Source organism: Acanthochromis polyacanthus, chromosome 2 (genome assembly GCF_021347895.1).
Source record: "Acanthochromis polyacanthus isolate Apoly-LR-REF ecotype Palm Island chromosome 2, KAUST_Apoly_ChrSc, whole genome shotgun sequence".
Lineage (NCBI taxonomy): Eukaryota > Metazoa > Chordata > Actinopteri > Pomacentridae > Acanthochromis > Acanthochromis polyacanthus.
In genome coordinates this window covers 5,116,703-5,139,796 of record NC_067114.1, presented here as the reverse complement: position 1 = coordinate 5,139,796, position 23,094 = coordinate 5,116,703, and the positions used below count along the sequence as shown (strand labels likewise).

Here is a 23,094-nt window from a genome sequence, read left to right as displayed (position 1 = left end):
GCTGCAAGGCGGCACAACGAACCGCCTGGAAAAGCAGCTACAGGGAGCTGAGAATAAGGGACAGAAACCAGATCTCTCCAAGCTTTAGTTCTGCACTTGTTTCTTTAAAAAAATCCGTTAATTCTCTTCTTTGTATTTAAATCCTTATTCTTCCACAAAAATGACTGGTAGCCCGGTGACAGGGTTGCTGGTTGCACTGTGCGTAAGCAGTGCAGTCCACGGCTTGCCAAAGACCAAAAGACAAAGTGGCCAGTATCAGGTGTATCCTGACCTCCGGGACGCAGCGGCTGTGACTCCAGGTTGGTACAAGGACTTCCACATGCATTTTAAAACTATTCTTAACGCCCAGTGATCTTTAACTTTTCGCACTAGAAGGTGATTTCTAGTGCGCGTTGTGGTTAATTTTACAATAATTTAGAGAATTCTATCTTTCGAGATGAGCCAAATCAACCAAATGGCAATTTTACTTGTCCAAATGTTTTACAACAAGCGTTATGCAATAATATTCCTATTATACTATGGTTTCTAGCCGGGTGTGAGGAAAACGGTCGCTCATACAGACTGAACGAGCAGTGGGAGAGACCCTACCGTGGTAGTACACTGGTGTGCACCTGCAATGGAGCAGCGGGCACCAAGTGTAAAACTAAGCCTCCAGGTCAGTGAGAGACCAACCGGTGCCTCTCCCCAGTGTGCAGTGTTTTAGGATTTTTATGTTAATACCAGCAAGTAAAATAATAAAAAAAAATATCGTAAACTCACACAATGAGTAAAACAGCAGACCTTTGAGTGAGTTATCCACTTGTCCGGTGCGTCTTTACGCACCAAGAGTCTTTACGCACCCATAGCAGGTTCACAATAACAGCGTATTAACCTTTTGGTGTTTCCCCCGTTTTTCCCTCAGTGGAGGAGTCCTGTTATGATAAGTACAATGAGCGGACATACCGGGTCGGTGAAACCTATGAGAGACCAAAGGACGGAATGATGTGGGACTGCACCTGTATTGGTTCTGGTCGAGCCAAGATCAGCTGCACCATCGCAAGTAAGCTACTGAAGTATATTTTCAAAAAAAATTGTAAAATAGTCCTAAAATGAAGCAGTTTGACTAATTTTCATGTAGTTGAGTTGTCTGCTTCTTTTATACACTGAGAAGTCTAGACATTTCCTCTGTATGTGTTAATGTCTCGTACATTTGATTATTGAATAGATTTTTTTGATGGATATGTGATATGTGTCTGTCATTTTTTATCCCAGCTTATCTTCTACATTTTGTCTTTCACAGATCGTTGCCATGAAGGTGGGAGGTCTTATAAAATCGGAGACACTTGGCAGCGGCCTCATGACACTGCTGACTACATGCTGGAGTGTGTGTGTCTCGGAAATGGCAAAGGAGAGTGGACATGCAAGCCTGTGGGTGAGTGCAGAATGCAGGGCAGCCGGGATGTCAACACTTTCCATATGTACCCTGGAATACAGATATTGCAGCCTAAACATTCCAGCTGGTATATTCACCACATGTATGCTTACTGACAGGGTAATTTTCCAGAAACGTGACTGTTGATACCACAGTAAATATTTAACATCAGTCCAGACAAACAAGATAAGCGAGTGAGAGAGCATGTCTCTGTTTTTCCCATCTTACACCACAGCTATTGATTTTCACTTGGTTTAGTTCTCCTGGAAAAAGGCCTGTTGTGATTTACATTTTCTGATTCTGTGATCTTATCATATCTTGTGACAAAACTGCAGATGCAATAAATTAAGATTCTGCTGTGTTTCGTCTGCAGCTGAGCGTTGCTACGACACCACCGCTGCATCATCTTACGTCGTCGGGGAGACCTGGGAGAAACCGTACCAAGGATGGATGATGCTGGACTGTACCTGTCTGGGGGAGGGAAATGGACGCATCACTTGCACTTCAAGGAGTAAGCAGAGCATATACGCACATAAAAGCACTTTTAAATATGTCTTCTAAAGCAGCTGCTGACCGCTGTTATTCTCCAACCAGACCGTTGTAATGACCAGGACATGAGGAGGTCCTACCGTATTGGAGACACATGGACCAAAACTGACTCAAGTCGACAGGCTGTGCAGTGTCAGTGCTTAGGAAACGGCCGTGGGGAATGGAAGTGTGAAAGACACAACGCAGGCCGAAGTGAGACTCAAAATCTAAACCTCACTTTTGCTACAACTGTTTACCAAATCTTGATGTATTTTATCTGATCTTCTGAGGGTTCGCATCCATGAAACTCATCATTATTTCACTCTGTTTGGTGTTACACAGCCACAGGTGCTGTCGTGTTGACCCCCACCCAAACCCGGCAGCAGCTCGAGCTCGTCCCCGAGGGAACCTGCCGCACAGATTCTGGGGCCTACTACTACGACGGACAACGCTGGATCAGAAGCCAGGGCAGCAAGCAGATGCTCTGTACCTGCCTGGGCAATGGAGTCAGCTGCCAGGAATGGGGTGAGTACAGAAAGAGGAGAAGAAAGCAGGGATCTAAGTCAAAAAAGTAAATTTTGCAGAGTGTTTTAGAGGTGATTCTTCAGGACGAAACCTTTCACATGTGATAATGTGATCTGTTTCTAGTCTGACATGAGATAAGTTTGAAATAAGTTTTTCTCATCCTTCCTTTTTTTGTTTGTGCAGAAGCCAAGAACCAGGTGTATGGTGGAAACTCTAACGGCCAGCCTTGCGCTTTCCCCTTTGTGTTCATGGGGAAAACTTACTACTCCTGCACCTCAGACGGACGTACAGACGGGCAGCTCTGGTGCTCCACAACTTCAGACTATGAGACAGACCAGCAGTACTCTTTCTGTACCGAGAAGAATGGTGAGACTCAGGAGCAGTGATGTAAACCTGGGCTTGGTCATTTAATTGTCGTCTCTCACTGATATGACAATGATCATGCATAACAGTATGGGATGGACGTATTGTATGTAACGGTGAGCAGATCAGAGCTGTGCAGTAACTATTGTGTGTCCTTTTTAATTGCAGCCATTGTGGCAACACGAGGTGGAAACTCCAATGGTGCCCTCTGCCACTTTCCCTTCCTCTACAGCGGTCGTAACTACACCGACTGCACCTCTGATGGGCGTCGTGATAACATGAGATGGTGTGGAACCACCCACAACTACGACGCAGAGCAGCGCTATGGATTTTGCCCCATGGCTGGTGAGTGTGTGTGCTTTTCGCTTGTCAATATGGTGTTTTTTTATATGCTAGAAGACACATCATGAGAAAACTACAGTCAGCGCCTCTGTGAAACTGCAGTGTACCAATTACTTTCTCCAAAACATGGATTTAGACTTCCAGGATTTCATATGTAGCAAACCTAAGTAACCAATCCTGTCAACAGAGAGGGTGGGGTTTTCTGCATCACCATTCTTCTACAGAACTGGTTAATGGTTTCAACATGTAGGACTTGAATACTCCAATATTACAACTTGCCAGGACTGAGCAGAATCCTTGAGCTGGTGTGCTCAAGCTGTATGGAGAGAGGGAAAGATTTCATAGATCTGTGCATTCTAGAGGAAGCAGAAATGTTGACTTTAAGCCACTTTAAGCCAGGAAGGTATCATTTTCATGGGAAAAAAACCTTCAAAACATGTAGTTTTGATACACACAGATTGAACTTATGGTGGTTAATTCAATGACCGGACAGGGACTTTGAATAACTTAAAGGTCAAGCAATGGAGTATTTTTTCCTCTTGAGGAAGTTTAGAACAATGGCTTTGACATAAATCCAATTTTTAAGAAATGCAAGCTGTATGAAATACAAAGTCATAACGTCACGGAGGAAGACTTTTTACAGCTCAATACCATTGTCATATTTGTTGATTGAATCTGAAGCTACGGACCAAAGATGGTAAACTTCACATGGACTGCTCAGTCGTTTCACTTACACGCTGTAGAACTCTTGTTTTAAAAGGGCATGTAGTTACACCAGATGCTTTGTCTTTATCTCATCTTGTTCTCACAGGCTATAATGACTGCTTGTAAGGGTCACTTGTAGACAATTGGGGACGAAATAACTGGTGCTTAGAATGGTCATGGGAGAGTAATGACTCTATTGGGGCTGTTACATAACGGTTACATTACATTCACACTAGGCGTGACACAAGACTGAACCGGACTGAGGAAAACTCCCAGTCTGGACACACACAGCACCATGGAAATGTACATGTGTTGATGTTTTTTTTTGTTTTAATTACACTGTTTTTCTTCAATTAGCCCATGAAGAGGTATGTACCACCAACGAGGGAGTGATGTACCGTGTCGGCGACAAGTGGGACAAACGCCACGATGTCATGGGTCACATGATGGAGTGCACCTGCCAGGGCAACGGCCGTGGGGAGTGGAACTGCATTGCTCATTCACAGCTGCGAGGTCAGAGAGCTGAACCCCACATGGGTTTCACTCAAAATCATTCAGGCCTTTTAGCAATTGTCCTGTCAAAGAAGTCAGATTATGTAACTCCAGAGCCTGAAAGGTGCATTTCTTTCTCTCTCTCCAGATCAGTGTATTGTCGATGGCTTGTACTACGAAGTCAACCAGGAATTCTCCAAACGCCACAGCGAGGGCTACATGATGAACTGCACCTGCTACGGACAGGGACGTGGACGCTGGAAGTGTGACGCTATCGGTGAGTTCATGTCTCATTTGCTCGACTGCTGGGGGATTAAACACTCTGCAGCTGAGATTACACCCCCGCCCTCCTCTATCCCACCTGCAACTCTTTTGTTTCCTTGTGTTTTCCACAATAGATCAGTGTCAGGAGCCACAAACCAGGGTGTTCTACCAGATTGGAGAGACATGGGACAAAGTCATCCACAACATCCACTACCGTTGTCATTGCTATGGCAACGGGAATGGAGAAATGAGATGCGAGCCCATGCAGAGCTACCACGGTAAAAGAACCCATAAATTCCAGCATCTTTAGTAATTCATTTCACATGATCTGTATTTGAATAAGCACAATGTAATGTCACATGTGCCACATTTACACTGTTGACTGATGGTTTTGAAGTGTTTCTAAACATCAGAGAGCAACAAAAGTGATGCTGAATTGAGGCAAAAGACTTTCATTGGAGGCAGATTGATACATTTTTTTTGTCAAAAATCACACCTTCTCTTGAGTCGAATCTGAACAGATAAACAGCAAACATATATTTATTGATTTAACATGACACAAATGTTCAAAAATCTTCCCAGAATTAACGTAATCCAGTGGTAGTTGTTGCAAATGAGCAGTTTGGCATGAATTTCCATGGTGCAAATGAGCCAAAAATGCAAATAAATATAGGAATTAAAGTTTAGATTGCAAGGCAGCCTAAACCTCAGCATCCTTCTGTTTTAAACTGCATCTGAGGCTCAGTGATTGGGTCAGATAATTAAATCTTGAACCTCTGCACAATACAAGAAAATATGGGCTGACTATCATGGTGAAAAAATAAATATAATTAGTTGGGAAATATCTTCTGGAGTTTTGTTAATTTCACTTTAGTATTTGTGAGTTCTTTTATGCAACTTTTCCACCTAGTTATCCAGCCGTTAGAGCTTAATTTATGTTGCTCTACTTGTTCAACTCCCCTACATTACTGACTTCTCTCCTCTCACCTACCCTCATCCTCCCATCACACATTACTGAAAAGAAAAGTTCACTTGCCAGCTTGGCAGATGGTAGCGGGGTTACGTGGTTTTTCTTCTCAAATGGAGAAGTGTTGGCCAATCATAGCAGCCCTGTCTTCCCTTTGGTCTCTGTAGTCGGAGAGGTTTTTTCCTCCCCCGCATGGTGCTGCTGAGAGATATTTTGCTGACCTCCTGAAGGGGGAAAGGGTTGCATTGCTCAGGAAGGGTCATTGGGTTGCAGGTAGCAACATCCTGCCTGCAGTATCTTCCAATGTTTGGGCAAAAGTTGCTTAACGTGGCACTTTGGACTGCAGCACATTGTGACTCTCGAATCAAACATTGACCTAAAAAGTTGCAACATTTTTCCCACCATTATCTCTGAACAGAAGCTAGATCAACCGTGACGAATATAATACCCCGGTGTTATATCGAACTGTAAGGTGTCAGTGGGTGTTTGAGCTGGTTTAACATCGTCTGGTGGTTTGGTTCTTTCCCAAAACGATGAATCCTGCTGACAGAGCTCACCAAAAAGTAGCCAAATTTCACCCACGCTCCCTAGAAGTAACACTGTTGTATTATGTTCAAGCTCTTTTCTCTGATTGTTAATAGAAGCTTTGCTCTCCTACCCTCTCCTGATGTCTTCCCCTAAATCTCATCATCCACCTGCTGTGTGAACTCCTCAGATGGCCACAGACCCGTCCAGGTGATCATCACAGAGGCAGGAAAACAGCCAGATTCCCACCCCATCCAGTGGAACCCGCCTTCCTCAGTTCACATTACCCAGTACATCCTCAAATGGAGAATTGTGAGTTGCACTTCTGGGTCTGAATACAAATTGTAAATGCAAGTGAGTTCTGAGGGTTTTTAAAAGTGCTGACCGGTAGCATTAGCAGCGGTGGGCAAACAGTCTGCATGAGGTTAAGTACTTTAGCGGATGTTGTCTGAAGTTTGTGGATGAACAAACAAGTCTCGTACATGAACTCCCCCTTCACAGTCTGTACACACAAACACAGTTTTCCAGCCGATTCCAACACAAATATCCCTCTCCCTGAGATTTTTTCTTTACTCAAATATCTTTTTCACTTTGAAGACCTCAAAGACTGAAAAGCTGGTCGAGATGTTTAATTGAAACAGATTTCCTCTTAACTGTATATTTTGGACCACAAAGCCTTCATCTGGCTCTCCTGCTTAGAAAGTTTGTAGTTTTCCGGCTAGTGCAAAGCCAGTCTAAATACTCCTAATGCAGGATGTTGCAGTCAATGGGTGTGAGCCCTGTCCAAAATATACAGACTACCATGTAGAGGCCTAATTTCCAGAATTAATTATTGCCTCCAGTAGATCTTCTCTTTGATTAATCAAATTAAAATAATGCTTACTTACTATTAGCAAATAAGGTTATCCAGCTGAGCAAACGATCTCACCACCATGTGTATTCAGTAGCTCTTGTGGAGCATTTAGTCATAGCATAATCTTCATCAACAGATGGAGTTTGTCCAGTCATAATGTAATTAGAAATGTTAAAAACCATTTAAACCCAGGAACCTTTTTATCTTTTACGCCTTCTCGTAGAAAAACTCACGTGCCCCCTGGAGGGAGGCCACCATCCCCGGCAATCTCAACTCCTACACCATCAGCGGGCTCCGTCCAGGCGTCACCTACGAGGGTCAGCTGATCAGCATTCTGCGCTACGGACGCCGTGAGGTCACGCGCTTTGATTTCACCACTACTGTCGGCTCTTGTGAGTAAACTAGACCGCTGACATTCTTTCAATTTGCAATTTTTGAGAAATATTCACATTATAAACCCCCCCCCCAAAAGTGGAAACATCTGAGGGAGAGACGACGCCACCTCCTCCAGTGGTGGACACGTCTGAGTCAGTGACAGAAATCACCTCCAACAGCTTCGTGGTGTCCTGGACATCAGCTTCTTCTACCATCTCTGGCTTCAGGGTGGAGTATGAGCTCAGTGAGGAGGGAGCCAAGCCAAAGGTCCTGGGTGAGAACCTGAAACCTCCATAATGTCTTCTGATTAACTGGATAGTTTTCACACTGAGATTCTGACTGATGTGTCTCAGGTTAATTTTGATTAAGATATGTGTTGGACTTGACACTTAAATTTATTGGTGTACTTTTATACTGAGGTATAGATAAACATGAGCCAAATTAAATCCCTGTAAATCAAGGTCAAAACGAAAACAAAACAACCCAAAATGGCCTCAGTCACAATGACATACTATACATACTATCTGGTGTAGTACAAATAACCTGTTATGTGTATTTACTAACCTTTTGTTTGCTCCTCCAGATGTTCCTCGCACTGCCACCTCCGTCACCATCAGTGATCTCCTACCGGGACGCAGATACAATGTCAGTGTCTACGAGCTGCCAGATCAGGGTCAACCAAACCTCATCCTGACCACCTCACAGACTACAGGTGGGACAAATACTTTCCTCCTGCTTGTTGTGATCATTTTGCGTATTTTTGCCCCCATTTTTCATGAATGACCTCCATTGTCTTCGTTCCACAGCCCCTGACAAACCGTCTCAGCATGTTGTCGATGACGTGAGAGAAACCTCCATCCGAATCAGCTGGTCCAAACCTCAGGCTCCTATTACAGGTAAGAAGCAACGTGCTGTATATGTGTTGATATGACGTCTTCTTATTTTGGTGGCACCCATGTTTGTGATGTAAATTTTATTCTGTAACTGCTCGTGGCTGCAGGTTACCGTGTGGTTTACACACCGTCAGTGGAAGGCAGCAGCACTGAGTTGACGCTGCAGGACTCTGTGACCTCGGTGACCCTGGTTGATCTAATCCCTGGTATGCTCTACAACATCAGCATCTACGCTGTGGAGGAGGACCAGGAGAGTGAGCCTGTTTTCGTACAGGTCAACACGGCTGGGTCTGCAACACAAGGTACACACTTTTCTAAAGTTAATAAAACTGCTGCAAAAAATATGTGACGTATTACTTTAAAATTAAAAGTTTTTCTTTCATTAAAACATGTACTGCATATTATTCTAATCTTTACATGGTACATTATTCTTTTTAGATCATTCATTGCCTTTTGGCTCAGTGAGGGCTCATCAGATTAGGTTCATGCATGCAGCTGTAGATTCCTTATAGGGCCAGGAAGCTTCAGAAAAGGCTCAGTTAAGACTGAGCTTGTCAAAACATTGCTTTGTCAAAATATGCTTTTACAGCTAAAGCCATACCATTGTAATATTTTTTCTTGTGACCCCTGAATGACTTCATTAGTGGGCTGGGAAATAGTCATCTCTTTAGATATTATTAAAACATATCCAGCCAGCCAACACTCCTATGGAAGCACACTCACCTCATAAATCCTCAGTTTATCTTAATTCAGATTTTCATTTATGACTCTTTCCTCCTTGTACCTGGCACGGCAAAATTTATTAGAAAAACAAAACCAGATGCTGTAACGAATGGCTCTGATTTTTCTTTACCTTTATTTGGTTTGGCATTTCTCTTTTCTGCTTTATTTAAGCCAAGAGCTGTAAAAATCTCAGCCTGGAAATTGTTAAAGCTTTTTATTGCTTTATTATAAAAAGTTACAGAATTTTAAATGGTTTTATTGTTCTTTTAAAGTTAACCACGCTTAGTACTTGCACAGCTAGGTTAAAGGTCTTAATTTAATAGAGATTGCTTTTGTAAACCAGATTATATTTAGTTTCAGTGGTTCTCATAAAAGCACACTGTTAGCATCTGTGAGGCTGAGCAAATCATAATAGCATTGTTCACAGCATTTCTAAAGGTCAAAAACTCTTGAGGCCACTTTTAAGTCTGATTTTCACCTTTCATTCAGTGCATTCAAAATGTACATCTTCTTGTCCACAGAGGAGGTTGCAGCCCCCACAGACCTGCAGTTCTACGAGGTTTCTGATGTGAAGATTACCATCACCTGGACTGGTCCACCCAGCGAGGTGACCGGTTACAGAGTGATCTTCTCCCCCGTCGGCTCAGACGGCACTGAGCTGAGGCCCCTGCAGCTGCCCATCTCACCCAACGCATACGCCGACATCACCCACCTGCAGCCGGGCACACTGTACCGCTTCTACATCTACGCCATCAGCGGTGGAGTGGAGAGTCAGCCTCTTGTGGGTGAAAAGTCCACCAGTGAGTGCCATCATGGACATCCAACACAAACAGAAAAGGGATTACAGCAATATATGCCCATAAGTGATCTCCTGCCTCACATGTGTTGTATTCTCTGATCCCTGCAGAACCTGATGCACCCACAGAAGTCCGCTTCACCGACATCGGCCACGACAGCGCACTGGTCATATGGGAGGCTCCCCGTGCCGTTGTCACCGGTTTCCGTCTCTTCCTGAGCATCGAGGGCTCCAGCCCCGTCGAGAAGAGGATTCCTGGCCGGGTCACCCAGTACCCCCTGAGGAACCTACGTCCTGACACGCGCTACACCGCCACCCTGCACTCTGAGCTGGACAACGAGCTCAGCGAAGGCGTCACTACATATTTTACCACTGGTGAGTATTTCAGAGAAAACAGAACACCAGAGGAGACTGGAATGTGTATTTACCATCCTAGGAGCTTCAGTACAAAGAACTGGACTTCTCTTCTAGGTTCTTGTTCTTGAAGACTACTCGTGACCTGGATGACTGAGAATCCACATTGACAAGTTGTTGCAGTCAATTTAACATTATTTTCCCTTTTTGTTCTTCCTCTCAGCTCCCCAGATGGGAAATGCTCCTGTTTTCAGCACTGAGGTTACTGATACTTCTATCATCGTAACCTGGATACCAATCCGCAGGTTCAGCTACAAGGTACAACCTGCATCAGCTCATCACATAAACTAATCACCTGCTCTTATAGAAAAACAACTCATGAAGCAAAAATTAAAGCTGCTCTGATTTAGAATATTAGAATTTCTAGATGGCCATAACTCTAAATTAATGCTGTTTCCCGTTCTACTTTAGCTGTTTCGATATATAACGGTTTGAGGACGTTTTGTTCTCGACTTGCGTGTAGATTTTCTGTCTTTGCTGTTGTATATTTTATCTGTATTTTCTAGGTCTTCTGATCTCCATGTGTCTTTCTGTCTCCTCCTTCTCCACAGCTTTCTGTGCTGCCCAGCGAGACAGGCGAGTCTCCCAGGGAAGCAACATCTGACTCTGGACGCGTTTATGTTACCGATCTGATCCCTGGAACTCAGTACACCTACAGCGTTCAGCCCATTTTTAACGGACGCAACCGTGGACAGCCCATCACCCGCAAGGCCGTCACTTGTGCGTATCTATTTCACTTTACTTGAGAAAAAGGCAAATAAAAGCATGATCATGCAAGCATGATTTAATGCTGCTGTGAGCCAACACAACACTATTCAAACCATTGTCGATCGGTTTGTACAAGATGTGACCGCAGCATCCAATCAGGTTTTTCATGCATCACGCTTTGGCTCTGTCTCTTTGCAGCTTTGTCTCCTCCCACCGACCTCAGAGTGGAGTCCAACCCCAACACAGGAGATCTCACAGTCCACTGGGTAGCCTCCACAACACCAGGTAAATATTGACTGTGCTCCCCACGCACTGCCAGCCCATTGGATCATACCAAGTCTAGACCTTGGCCTCCAAATGATGTTTTTTTTCACCAGGACAAATGTCTCTACCCGGTATTTCCTTATCATTTCTCACAGTGACTCATGAATTACAGAAAACCTCTTGACACAATGTTCCTCCATACTTTCACCCACTCGCTGCAGGCATCACCAGGTACAGAGTGACAAGCACGCCAACCAACGGCCAGAGAGGAAATTCCCTGGAAGAGTTTGTCCAGGTTGATCAGACCTCATGCTTACTAGAGAACCTGAATCTGGGTGTTGAGTACAACGTCAGCGTGTTCAGTACCAAGGACCATTTGGAAAGTCTGCCCGTGTCCACTATAGTCACACCAGGTAGGAGCCTACAGGAAGGCATTTACATGTTAACACACAGCTGTGTCCACAGAAAAGACCAAAGCGTCTGGCAGAGAGGGAGGAATGAAAGAATTCACCATTAAAGGCTGGGTTTTAGTCAAACTGGAGCCAACTCAAATATTTTCACCTCCTGTAAATAATATTTTCATTATTCCCGCCTTTACAATGCTTGGCCTAGTTTCAAAAGAAACTGAAGCTGCATTAGTTGATTTTTGGACCTCAGGGAGGGGAATAATTACACAATGAGCTAGCAGAGTCTGAAATGTCTTGTAAAGTTGTTATGGCTCATAAGCTGGCAGGGAATTGCCAACTTGCACATTCAGTGGAGGCAAAACAATGTTATGATCCTACTGACATTGTGGTTCTAGCGACCAGACTAATATGGGTATAAAACTCACTGCCCTTTTAGCTCTGTTTTGGTCTCCACCCACTTTGAGCTTTTAGCTAGATTATCAGCTTTTTCTATTGGGCAGGAAAAGACAAAAAAGTTTAGAACAGCTGCAGAGCCGGGGGTTGATTCTCTTTGGTGTTATTAGTTTAACAAATACATAGATTAAATGTAGAAATTTCTAATGCAGCTTTGATTATCATAATCTACTACTAACATGGTCATTGGTTAACTTAACATTTGCATGGAGATAATGTTTATTACTGGTGAAGGTGTTTTTTTTTCTTTTTCCCAGCATGCCAACAATAGAATTAACCATTGCTTGATATTTACCTTTAATTGTCATGTTCATTCTGAATGTCTTTCAGCTGTAATATTTAATTATCTAGCATGGCGACTGTTACACTTCGGTGCTCTGAATGCTTTACTGGGAATCGAATTAATGTTCTTAATATAAGCCATGTAATTGTTCTGCCTTTTCTGTCTGTCTAATTGTGCTTGCGCTTTGCAATTGGCCTAACCCTTTCAGAAATCCCCCCACCAAGTCACATTGACTTTGTCGACATTACTGACACCACCATTGGCCTGCGCTGGATCCCAATGAACTATACCTCCATTACTGGTTACCGGATAACGGTAGTAGCGTCAGGCGAGAGCTTGCCAATTTTCCAAGATATGGTGGAAACATCTGATGGTTATTACACGATTCACGGTTTGGAGCCGGGCGTGGACTATGACATCACTATCACCACTGTTACAGAAGACGGGGACAGCGAGCCGACCACACACACAAAGCAAACACAAGCTGGTGATTTAATTCTTTCACTTCGTCGGTGGGGAGGGGGCTTTGGGGTTTGATCTGAGAGAACTGATGAAAGCATATTTACTGTCCTTTTATTAAAACATCACATATTAAAGTAAATTTCTTAATTTCGTCTCCCTTATGTCATTGTAAATCTGCTTCTGTATGATTAACGCCTTTGTTTTTCCTGTGCTCGCTATAACTCTATAACCCGTCGTTCTTCCAGCCATCCCAGCTCCCACCAACCTTCAGTTTGGAGGCGTGGGTCCTGACCACATTAGGGTGACATGGACAGTCCCCAACGTCGCCACACCGAGCGACATCTCTCGGTTTGTCATCCGTTACCACCCTGTAGCCACAGATGATGACGTCAAGGAGGTTAATGTAGGCGGAGCCACCAACACCTTCCTGCTGCAGAGTAAGACAGCATAAAGATCATGTCTGTTAAAAAGTGTCTGGCAGGCTTTGCTGTTCTTCTCCACCTCAGTTCATTCTAACTGCATATCTCACTATTCCCATAAAGATCTGCTGCCCAACACGGACTACCGTATTAGTGTTGTGTGCGTGTACGGTGAACGGGAAAGTGAACCAGCCACAGGGACTCAGAAGACAAGTGAGTATGATGCAGAGATTTATTATGCCACAAGAACTGTTTATGCCAATTTTTATTAATGTTTAATCACAAAAAAACAATATTTATATGAACTACAATCATTTCAAACACATGAAAACAGAAGGCAGAGGCAGTAAGCATAAAAATTTGCAAATTGCCATATTAAGAATGATCATAATGCAATTATGCCTCAACTAAAATGGGTGATGTAATGACTCTGCTTTTAAATATGAGCAATGAACAGTATCTATACATAACTGAAATGTGGGCTGTAGACCTACATATTAGACTGCATGTTTGATACATACTCGTCAAAGAGTTTACATTCATGTACTGTTGTTCTGTCCAATAAAAAAAATCTTGAGATTTTCATGGTATATATGCAAGCATTCTAGGGAGGAGAGGTTATTGGTGCCATTTGTCCATGTGATTTTGTATTTGCTATCATTTTTGCATTCTAACTAAAACATAATCTTAATCTCCAATACATTTTCTTCCAGCTCTTGATGCCCCGACTGGCCTGGACTTCTCCGACATCCGAACCAACTCCTTCACCATTCACTGGCTGGCTCCGACTGCTGTGATCACCGGCTACCGAATCCGTTATCAGAAGACGAGCGGTGGGCGGGCCATGGATGAGAGACTCCCACCAACCAGAAACCACTTCACCTTGACCGGACTGACACCCGAAACTGAATATCTAATATACGTGTACGCTGTCAGCCACAACCAGGAGAGTCTACCTCTGACTGGCACACAGGCCACCAGTGAGTTTCCACACTGGTTTCTACTGAGACTTGATCATATTTGTTTTCATTGCATTTTTGATTACAATTCCTCTATTTCCTTTCCAGTCTCTGACGCACCCACCGACCTGGAGGTAACATCATCTACCCCCACCAGCATCACCATTCGCTGGGATGCCCCCTCTGTCACCGTGAAGAACTACAGGATCACCTTTGGAACAAGTCTGTGCCTGCCTTTAAATTCATAGCTCTCTCTAAACTGCAGTCATGTTCTGAGTTTAACCTTCTTTATTTCTTTTTTAGGTGGTGAGTCTCCGCAAGAGTTCACCATCCCAGGCACTCAGACCTACGCCACGGTCACTGGACTGAAGCCCGGCACCGACTACACCATCACAGTTTATGCTGTTTCTGGACGAGGAGACAGTCCTGCCTCCAACACTCCTGTCTACATAACACACAGAACAGGTCCAGCAATTAGAAAAGAAGCTAATCAAAAATAATCTAATTTGTTGAGCTGTTACAGTAAATCTAAAACGTGTCATGCGTCCATCTCTTCTTTAGATACTGAACCTCCCACTGACATGAAACTGACCGATGTGAGTGACAACGCCATCACAGTGCGCTGGACTCCTGCTCAGGGACCCGTCAGAGGATACAGAATCACAAGCGTCCCCAAGAATGGCTTGGGACCTTCGTACTCTGAGGTGGTGGCTCCTGGTAAGACAGGCTGGAAAATAAAGCAACTGTTCAGATACATACTCACATTTTCTCACTACAACATCCTTTTCTCATTGGTTCCTTTTCTGCTCTTCTGTTCCAGATCAGACACAGATGACGTTCACAGGTCTGATGCCCACGGTTGAGTATGTTGTGAGTGTTTATGCTCTGGGCAACGATGGACAACCTTCTTCCCCCGTGGTGGAGAATGCTATCACTGGTTAGTTTGACTTAATTCAGTAAAATCTGATTTGAGAAAGGTTCTACTGTGGACTGTTTTGGTGCCAGTGTGTGTTCCTTTTTTTCAGGTTTCTGTGTTTAGACATTAACAGCTACTGTCTTAGAACATGGACAATGGCGAACAGATCAGCTAAGAAGAAAACACTTCAAGCTATAAAAAAGTTTTGTCATACAGACAAAATATACCATAAATGCATAATGCTTAACTCTCATCTTTAACATTTATCACATTGGCATTCAAAAATACCAACACAATTTGCTCACCTACCTGCAATAAAGGTGTTCTGCTGTATGTTTATATCACCTTTGTACATCACAGCATATGAACTACGATGATTTACTGTTTATGAGACAAAGCAGTTCCTGGAGAGGCCTGAGGCGATGGCTGGATGGTTCAGACTTTCTCTTGCCAGTTGAAAATGATTTAAAGATAAAATTTATTTATGCAGTGTCTATTATTTCAAATGGTTTTAAAGCAACCATTCTTCTCTGACCGTGTTCGCTGCTGTGTATTTCACAAACTGGCAGATCTCTTACTGGAGTTCTGCTACTCAGTCCATTGTAGTTCATTGTGACGACCAGGGAACTAACAGCAACTAAGGCAAAATAAACCTTAAGTGTCGCTGTCACATATCTTTATAGCCTTAAAGGTACAGAACTGAAATAATCTTCTGTCTTCCACCTGTATTGAAGCTATGGACCGTCCAAAGGAACTGACCTTCTCCGACATCGACTCCACCTCCATGCGCATCACCTGGGACAGTCCAGACGGCACCGTAACATCATACCGCGTCTTCTACTCTAGCTCAGAAGAAGGCGAAAGAGAGCTACGTCCAGCACCCACACGTGACCAGAACAGTGTGGTGCTGAGAGGCCTTCGCCCCGGGACCGAATACACTGTTAAAGTTATCGCCCTTCATGACCGAACACCCAGCACACCCTTAGTGGGAACCCAGGCCACAGGTAGAAATAATCTGAATACATCACCACCTTCACGACTCAGTTTGAAGTCAGAGTTTTCATGTTTTCTTGCAATTGCGTCTCTCAGTGATCCCTGCTCCGACCAACCTGATGATCTCAGAGGTCGGCCCATCAGTCTTCACCGTGTCTTGGCGAGCACCAAATGCACGTCTGACCGGCTATCGTGTCGTCATCACCCCCAAGAACATCAACAGCCCCCGCAAAGAAATGAACGTTGCTCCGGACACCACACGCGTTGTTGTACCAGGACTCATGGTAGAAACAATTCTTGTCTCAGTATTTACATGAATTCATAGTAAGTCAGTGAGTAAATATCAGCTGGATGTCTGTGCTTTATAGGTGGCAACCGCATATCAGATTCAGGTCTACGCTCTGAAGAACTCTGTCACCAGCAGACCACTGGAGGGAGAAACAACCACACTGGAAGGTAACTGGCTGCGTCACAAATGGACAAATTTCTGGCCATCCCTAGTTCTTAGCTGATCAGTTTTGTTTCTTTCCTCTTCACCACAGATGTGAGCCCACCTCGCCGTGTTCGTATCTCTGATGTGAAGGATACTTCTTTCACACTGACCTGGCGCACCAAGCTGGAAACTATCACTGGTTTCCTCCTGGAAGCAACGCCGGTCAGTGGCTCGCATCCCACCATCACCAAGACCATCCCACCAGGAGCATACACCTACACCCTCACAGGTACACCACACCTTCATGCTAAGCAGACCTTTGAAGATATTTACAGATGTGTGTTTTCAATGGATGCCTCACAATGTGTTTTTTTGTTAAAGATCTGCAGCCCGGCACCATGTACTCCGTCAACCTGTACACTCTGAATGGCAACACAAAGAGCGCCCCGATTACTCTCATGATTCAAACAGGTACTACACAAATCTGACTCTGATCCTTTTGTGTCAATGTGAAGGATTCAGATTTTTGTATTTATTGTAACTTTGCATACTCTAGCTTTAATAGTAATATGTTATATGCGTGCAAAGTTAAGTTGGTGCATTTTGTTTAAGTCAAAGTGAACTCACAAACGCAGCCTTTCAGCATTCACAAGCTCAACCTTACAATGAACACAGAGATGCTACAAACAGTCTAATTTTGTATTTTTCCTTTACAGCTGCACCAGTGGTCCAGGCTCCCACCAGCCTCCAGTTCACATCTTTGACCCCCACCTCCATCTCCTTCACTTGGCAGCCCCCTCCCACACAGATCACAGGATACTACGTCACCTATGAGGAGTCAGGAAGACCACCACGGGAGCTCATCCCACGACCCCACGGCGGCCAAAACTACGCAACCATATCTGGTATGTGCTTGTCGATAGTGTCACATGGCATTTATCGCAAAATAATCTGTTTTTATTGAAAGAAGTTAAACATATTTTGATTATATGGTACACTTTTCTTCTGTTCAGGCCTGAAACCAGCCACAGAGTACATAATCAAGATCATTGCCATCCAGAACACACAGAGGAGCACACCTCTGGTGGGCAGGATCAGGACTCGTGAGTATTTGAAGATTTCTGCTCTACAGAGGGGATGCATTCAAGTGATGTAATAAAGTGCCAAAATTTAAAGTTCTTATAGGTAAACCTCATATAAAATGTTAGAGGTTTGAATGGCAGCTTATGTCTGCTCATCTGCATTTGCTGTAGCAGCTCGAAAGCCTCGAGATAAGCTGTGCAGTCGATCAGCGTTAGGCTCCTAAAACAATAATACCTCTTTATATTTTGAATGTCACAGATGTCATTCAAAATACCTCGTGTGTTTGTAATACTGCATTATGACACACTTTGCCATGGGGTAGTACCCCAGCAATCCTGCATATTTGTCGCCTCCTGTTGGCTGAGATATGTTAGTGCAGCTCTGCTTGAGCTCCCCCTCCTCTAACCTGCTTGCTTCCCTAACCCGTCTCGCCCAGAACCAGACTCCCTGCTTCCCCTGCCTCTGCCCCAGCCCCACCGCCCTGGAGGTGTCGATGACAAGCTGGATGTGCCCGAGTTGGACAACAGAGTCCAGGTTGTGGGCACCAATAGCCAGGATGGTTTGGGTGGTCAGAGCCAGCATGTGGAGTACACAGAGTACAACAACAATGGAGACAATAGCAGATATAACGGGAACAGTGGCAACCCACAGTATCCCCATGGGCAAGTCCGTGAGCCCCTGGTCTTTGTGCCCCTTCCTGATGCAGAGGGCCGCAGGCAGCCCATTCTGAAGCTGAACTTTCCCATCGGAGCCACACTTGGTAATGACACAGGAGTTCCACAGGAGGCCCAAACTCAGACCAGCATCTCCTGGAAGCCTTACAGTCAGAGCAACGCCTACCTGGTGTCCTGCCATCCTCTCACACACCAGAGTGAGAAGATGTTCCAGGTACGAGGCGAAGTCCATCATTTGCAGACCAGCCCAGCATGTTGTCTGAACCTTATTAGTCACTCATATCTTAAACATACACATCTTGTCTCTCTCTGTCTAGATCCGGCTGCCAGGCACAGCCACCACTGCTACCCTGATAGGACTCACCCCTGGAGCAAACTACAATGTGATCGTGGAGGCACTGCTGGGGGCCCTGAAACACAAGATCCTGGAGCAGGTCGTCACTGCTGGAAACTCAAGTAAGCTTCCTGCAGCAACTGTCTAAACTAAATCAAAATTCTGTGTAAAGTAGGATAGAGCCTGGGGTAGATGTAAACTTTTACATTTTTTAAGTATTCCTTACTTGAAGCACTTGGTGACTCCAGGACTTTCTCAGATCACACCTTGCAGATCATTAGATACATGAAATTCTCAAAAAAATGACTCTTAATTCTTTTTAAGTTTCCATTTTCAGCTGTTAACAGAAGATATAACTTTTTTTTATTAATCCCAAAGTAAAATGTTTAATGCACCAACATTCTCATGTATTTTTGACTGGTTTCAAATAAAGTATATTTAAAAAAAACACAAATTCTTTCAGTTTAGCAACAGATTCATGGTATATTTAGCTCAAATTTCTGTTGTCTGACAGAAACACTGTTTCTATTCACAAAATAGTTTCAGCTGTGCCAACTAAACCTTTGGCCATAATTTTAAATCCTTTATTTTTATGGCGGCTGGATTTTCATGCAGTGGATACATTAATAAATCAAATTTTGCACTTTTTAAAAAACGCATCCTCTTTAAGATATGATACTGGTAAAATAAAAAATAATAGTAACTGAATCAATAAGACGAGGACAAAACATTTCAATCTTCAAGCAGCTAGTAGCTGAAACAAATCCTTTTCTCATATTTTCCCCTGTCCATCTTCTTTCAGTCACAGAGGGAGTTCCTGCCAGTAAGGACTCATGCTACGATGCTTTTACTTCCACCTACCACGACGTTGGTGCTGAATGGGAGCGGATGTCCGAGACCGGCTTCAAGCTGTGGTGCAGATGCCTCGGCCTGGGCAGCGGCCACTTCAGATGTGATTCATCCAGTAAGTTTTGGGGATTTGGGTCCACAAGTATGTTTTAAATCTGAATGTATTTCATTTGGTCTCTCTATTATGTTGTCTGTCAGAGTGGTGCCACGACAATGGGAACAACTATCGCATCGGAGAGAAGTGGGACCGTCGCGCTGACAACAGTCACCTGATGAGCTGCACCTGCTTGGGAAATGGCAAAGGAGAGTTCAAGTGTGAACCACGTAAGGCCTCTTTAATACCCAGATAAATCTGACTCGCAAAGTTCAAGAGTTGCATGTGAATGTTAACGACTACATCTGCTCACACAGACCAGTCAGTGTGCTACGATGACGGCAAAACTTACCAGGTGGGCAACCAGTGGCAGAAGGAGTACCTGGGTGCTATCTGTACCTGCACATGCTTCGGAGGACAGCAGGTAAGACACATCAGCCCCTCTGGATTCAGGTTGGATGTTTAGTGTGGATATTTGTGTTCACCGAGTTAAACGGGATTAAATGTATGTTATGTCTCATCAGGGCTGGCGATGTGAGAACTGTCGCAGACCAGGTGCTGATGTTGACGCCAGTCTGCTGCAGCCTGTTAGATACGGAGACAACACACTACGCAAAGTGAGTGAAACTAAAATAGAATAATTTTAATATTTTTCTGCCTAGTTAGATTGTCAAGTTGGCTTATTTTATGGATCAAACATAGATTATACTTTTAAACACACTTACTCTTGGATGTGTAAATTTCATTAAATACAAAAATTGTACTAATTTATGACAGTATTATGTGCATATATTAACCCCTCAAATCTTCCCACTCCTCCAGAATATTCATTGTCCCATTGAGTGCCTTCGACCCGACCTGCTGGCAGATGCACACGTTCCTCAAAATTCCCGGGAATAAAAGATTGTCATCCGGCATCTGCTTTGCTCCGTCACCGTCCATTTGCTGCACTGTTTCACCTTGTAGAAGCCACGCTGTCTGTGACTCAAACGAACTAACTGCCTTATCCCTTTCCTCAAACGTTTAGATGTTACACTGCCGTGCTGCCTGATCAGTCCTGATCGTTTTCTAAAGCCAGTCTTTTCACTGTCGACTGCTAAATTTGTGATGCATTCAAAAAGGAAAACTCCTGCCTAACATTTCCTTCTACATACTTGTGTGTGAGCCTCAGTGGAAGCTAGCGAGAAATTGTTAGTTATGTACTTGTCAAACTGGCATTTGTTTTCCATTTAAATATTTAGAAACATTTCCCAACTTAAAAGCAGAAACTGTCAGAAAGTAAGCACTGTATTAAAGAATGTCAACATACTTAATGTTGAAATTGTCCATGGAAATGGGTTTTTCCTATTCTGCAGGCCTTCTTTCATTACCAAGGGGTTGCACTGTGTGTGATTGACACATTCTGAATTGTAATGTCTTTTTACTAATTTATCCCTTTAATCTCAACGTGTGAATGTGTGAACTAGGATGTGAGAATGAGAACTTTTCTATTTTTGTACTTTATTGTCGATGCCAAAGTTGTTTCTACCTTTGACAAGAAGAAGTCCCTTATTTTAATAAAGCTGGAGAGATCCTGAAACATAAGCAAAGTGTGTGGGGTTTTTTTTGTAACTCAACAGTGCTGTAGTCTTCCATTATACATCTTGTTGGCTTAGGGGTTGTGAACTTCAGGATCCATGTTTCCATTAATGCCATTAATCCTTTAACCAATTAAAGAATATGTTACCTGATAAGGAAGAAAGTAGCAGTACATGCACGTCAAGATAAAGTGTTTGAGATAAGCTGTAGTACCTGGTGGACCAGGTGGAACCACTTACTATTTAATGGGATAAAAGAAGGACTTTGTTTGCTTTGTTTAGAAATACTGTGGTGACGAGAGGGAACGTCAATCAGACCACAGATAGGCTCGTGTTGGAAAACAGAGAGCATTGTGGGAGTTTAGTTAGCAATGGGCATCATGACAAAGTCTTCTGTGGCAGTTAATGGCTCCCGGCCAGAGCTTCCATATTGAAAATGTGCAGCAGGATACCGGGAGAGTATTTCAAGTGATTAATGTAACAATGATGTTATGCGTCTATCAGCAAATGGCAAAATATCTACTCTTAACTTATGTTAAAAGTTTATTAATTACTGAATGATAATGTGGTTCTCTACTGGTTAAGATGATTGTTTAAAATTTGCATTGTTTTTCTGTACTTAAGCAATCTTACTGAACAATATGCTAAAATTGAAAAGCTAATTGAGCAGTTTGACATTAGCTGGTACCACATTAATTTTTAGCATATGCTACAAAAAGCTAAAGACAAAGTACAGCTGAGGCTGATTGTACGACCAAAGGCAAAAGGATTAGACAACTAGAAAAGCACTCAGAAAGTGCTGTACTCTGACAAGGCTGATCGGGTCACGAAAAAGTCATGGGTTAGATAAACTAAACTATGCCTTGTTTGTGATATTTTTGAGGACATACTAAACTATGACATTGTTGTGACATTTTGGACAACATACTAAACTATGACATGTATTACATTATTTCATCATATGGCATGTTTTTACAGTATGTTGAAAAATCACATTTTTTTTCAACATACTAAACTATGATCTTTTTGTCCAATTTTGGACAACATACTAATCCATGACATTTTTGTCTAATTTTGGATGGCATACTAAACTATGACATTTTGGTCACATTTTGGACGACATACTAAACTATGACATTTTTGTCCAATTTTGGACGACATATATATTTTTAAAGAAAACCTTACCATAGTGTTTTTCACAGCCTACTTTACATTATTTCATCATATAGCATGTTTTTACAACATGTCTAAAAAAAATTGCATTTTTTCGGGATAGTATAGTATGTCTGTTTTTTTGGACAAAATTCATGATGATTTTTTTTCAAAGACAACCTTACCATAGTGTTTTTCACAGCGTATTTTACATTATTTCATCATATGGCATGTTTTTACAACATGTCTAAAAAATCGCATTTTTTTCGGCATAGTATAGTATGGCATTTTTTTTTGACAAAATTCATGATGATTTTTTTTTCAAAGAAAGCCTTACCATAGTGTTTTTCACAGCCTACTTTACATTATTTCATCATATGGCATGTTTTTACAGCATGTTGAAAAATCATGTTTTTTTCAACATACTAAACTATGATGTTTTTGTGACATTTTGGACCACATATATATTTTTAAAGAAAACCTTACCATAGTGTTTTTCACAGCCTACTTTACATTATTTCATCATATAGCATGTTTTTACAACATGTCTAAAAAATCGCGTTTTTTTTCGACATAGTATAGTATGGCGTTTTTTTTAGACAAAATTCATGATGATTTTTTTTTCAAAGAAAACCTTACCATAGTGTTTTTCACAGCCTACTTTACATTATTTCATCATATAGCATGTTTTTACAACATGTCTAAAAAATCGCATTTTTTTCAGCATAGTATAGTATGATGTTTTTGTCACATTTTGTCCGACATACTAAACTATGACATTTGATGACATTTTGGACCACATACTTTTTTTCAAAGAAAACCTTACCATAGTGTTTTTCACAGCCTACTTTACATTAT

The 23,094-nt window shown here is 42.8% G+C and overlaps 1 protein-coding gene across 3 annotated transcripts; it reads left to right on the top strand.

The window, feature by feature from the left end:
* Window positions 1-21,096, top strand: fn1b (fibronectin 1b). Of its 3 annotated transcripts, XM_022195467.2 has the most exons (46): window positions 1-299; window positions 530-655; window positions 902-1,039; window positions 1,280-1,411; window positions 1,785-1,922; window positions 2,006-2,152; window positions 2,282-2,464; window positions 2,648-2,830; window positions 2,996-3,172; window positions 4,232-4,387; window positions 4,515-4,643; window positions 4,765-4,908; window positions 6,313-6,434; window positions 7,199-7,367; window positions 7,448-7,624; window positions 7,934-8,062; window positions 8,157-8,246; window positions 8,351-8,545; window positions 9,488-9,766; window positions 9,874-10,137; window positions 10,340-10,434; window positions 10,728-10,896; window positions 11,083-11,169; window positions 11,370-11,561; window positions 12,500-12,778; window positions 12,999-13,190; window positions 13,296-13,385; window positions 13,886-14,152; window positions 14,240-14,353; window positions 14,435-14,596; window positions 14,693-14,848; window positions 14,952-15,068; window positions 15,782-16,051; window positions 16,137-16,324; window positions 16,409-16,496; window positions 16,583-16,762; window positions 16,855-16,944; window positions 17,190-17,378; window positions 17,487-17,576; window positions 17,993-18,444; window positions 18,548-18,686; window positions 19,367-19,528; window positions 19,612-19,737; window positions 19,825-19,931; window positions 20,032-20,124; window positions 20,330-21,096. In XM_022195467.2, the coding sequence occupies exons 1-46, from the start codon at window positions 161-163 to the stop codon at window positions 20,405-20,407; spliced, it is 7,389 nt and encodes a 2,462-aa protein (XP_022051159.1). In that variant the 5' UTR covers window positions 1-160; the 3' UTR covers window positions 20,408-21,096. The 3 variants fall into 3 exon arrangements, with proteins under 3 accessions (XP_022051159.1, XP_022051157.1, XP_051797108.1); XM_022195465.2 differs by lacking the exon at window positions 12,500-12,778 and having other exon boundaries at window positions 2-299; XM_051941148.1 differs by lacking the exons at window positions 530-655; window positions 12,500-12,778 and having other exon boundaries at window positions 2-299.
* Window positions 21,097-23,094: the final 1,998 nt, after the last annotated feature.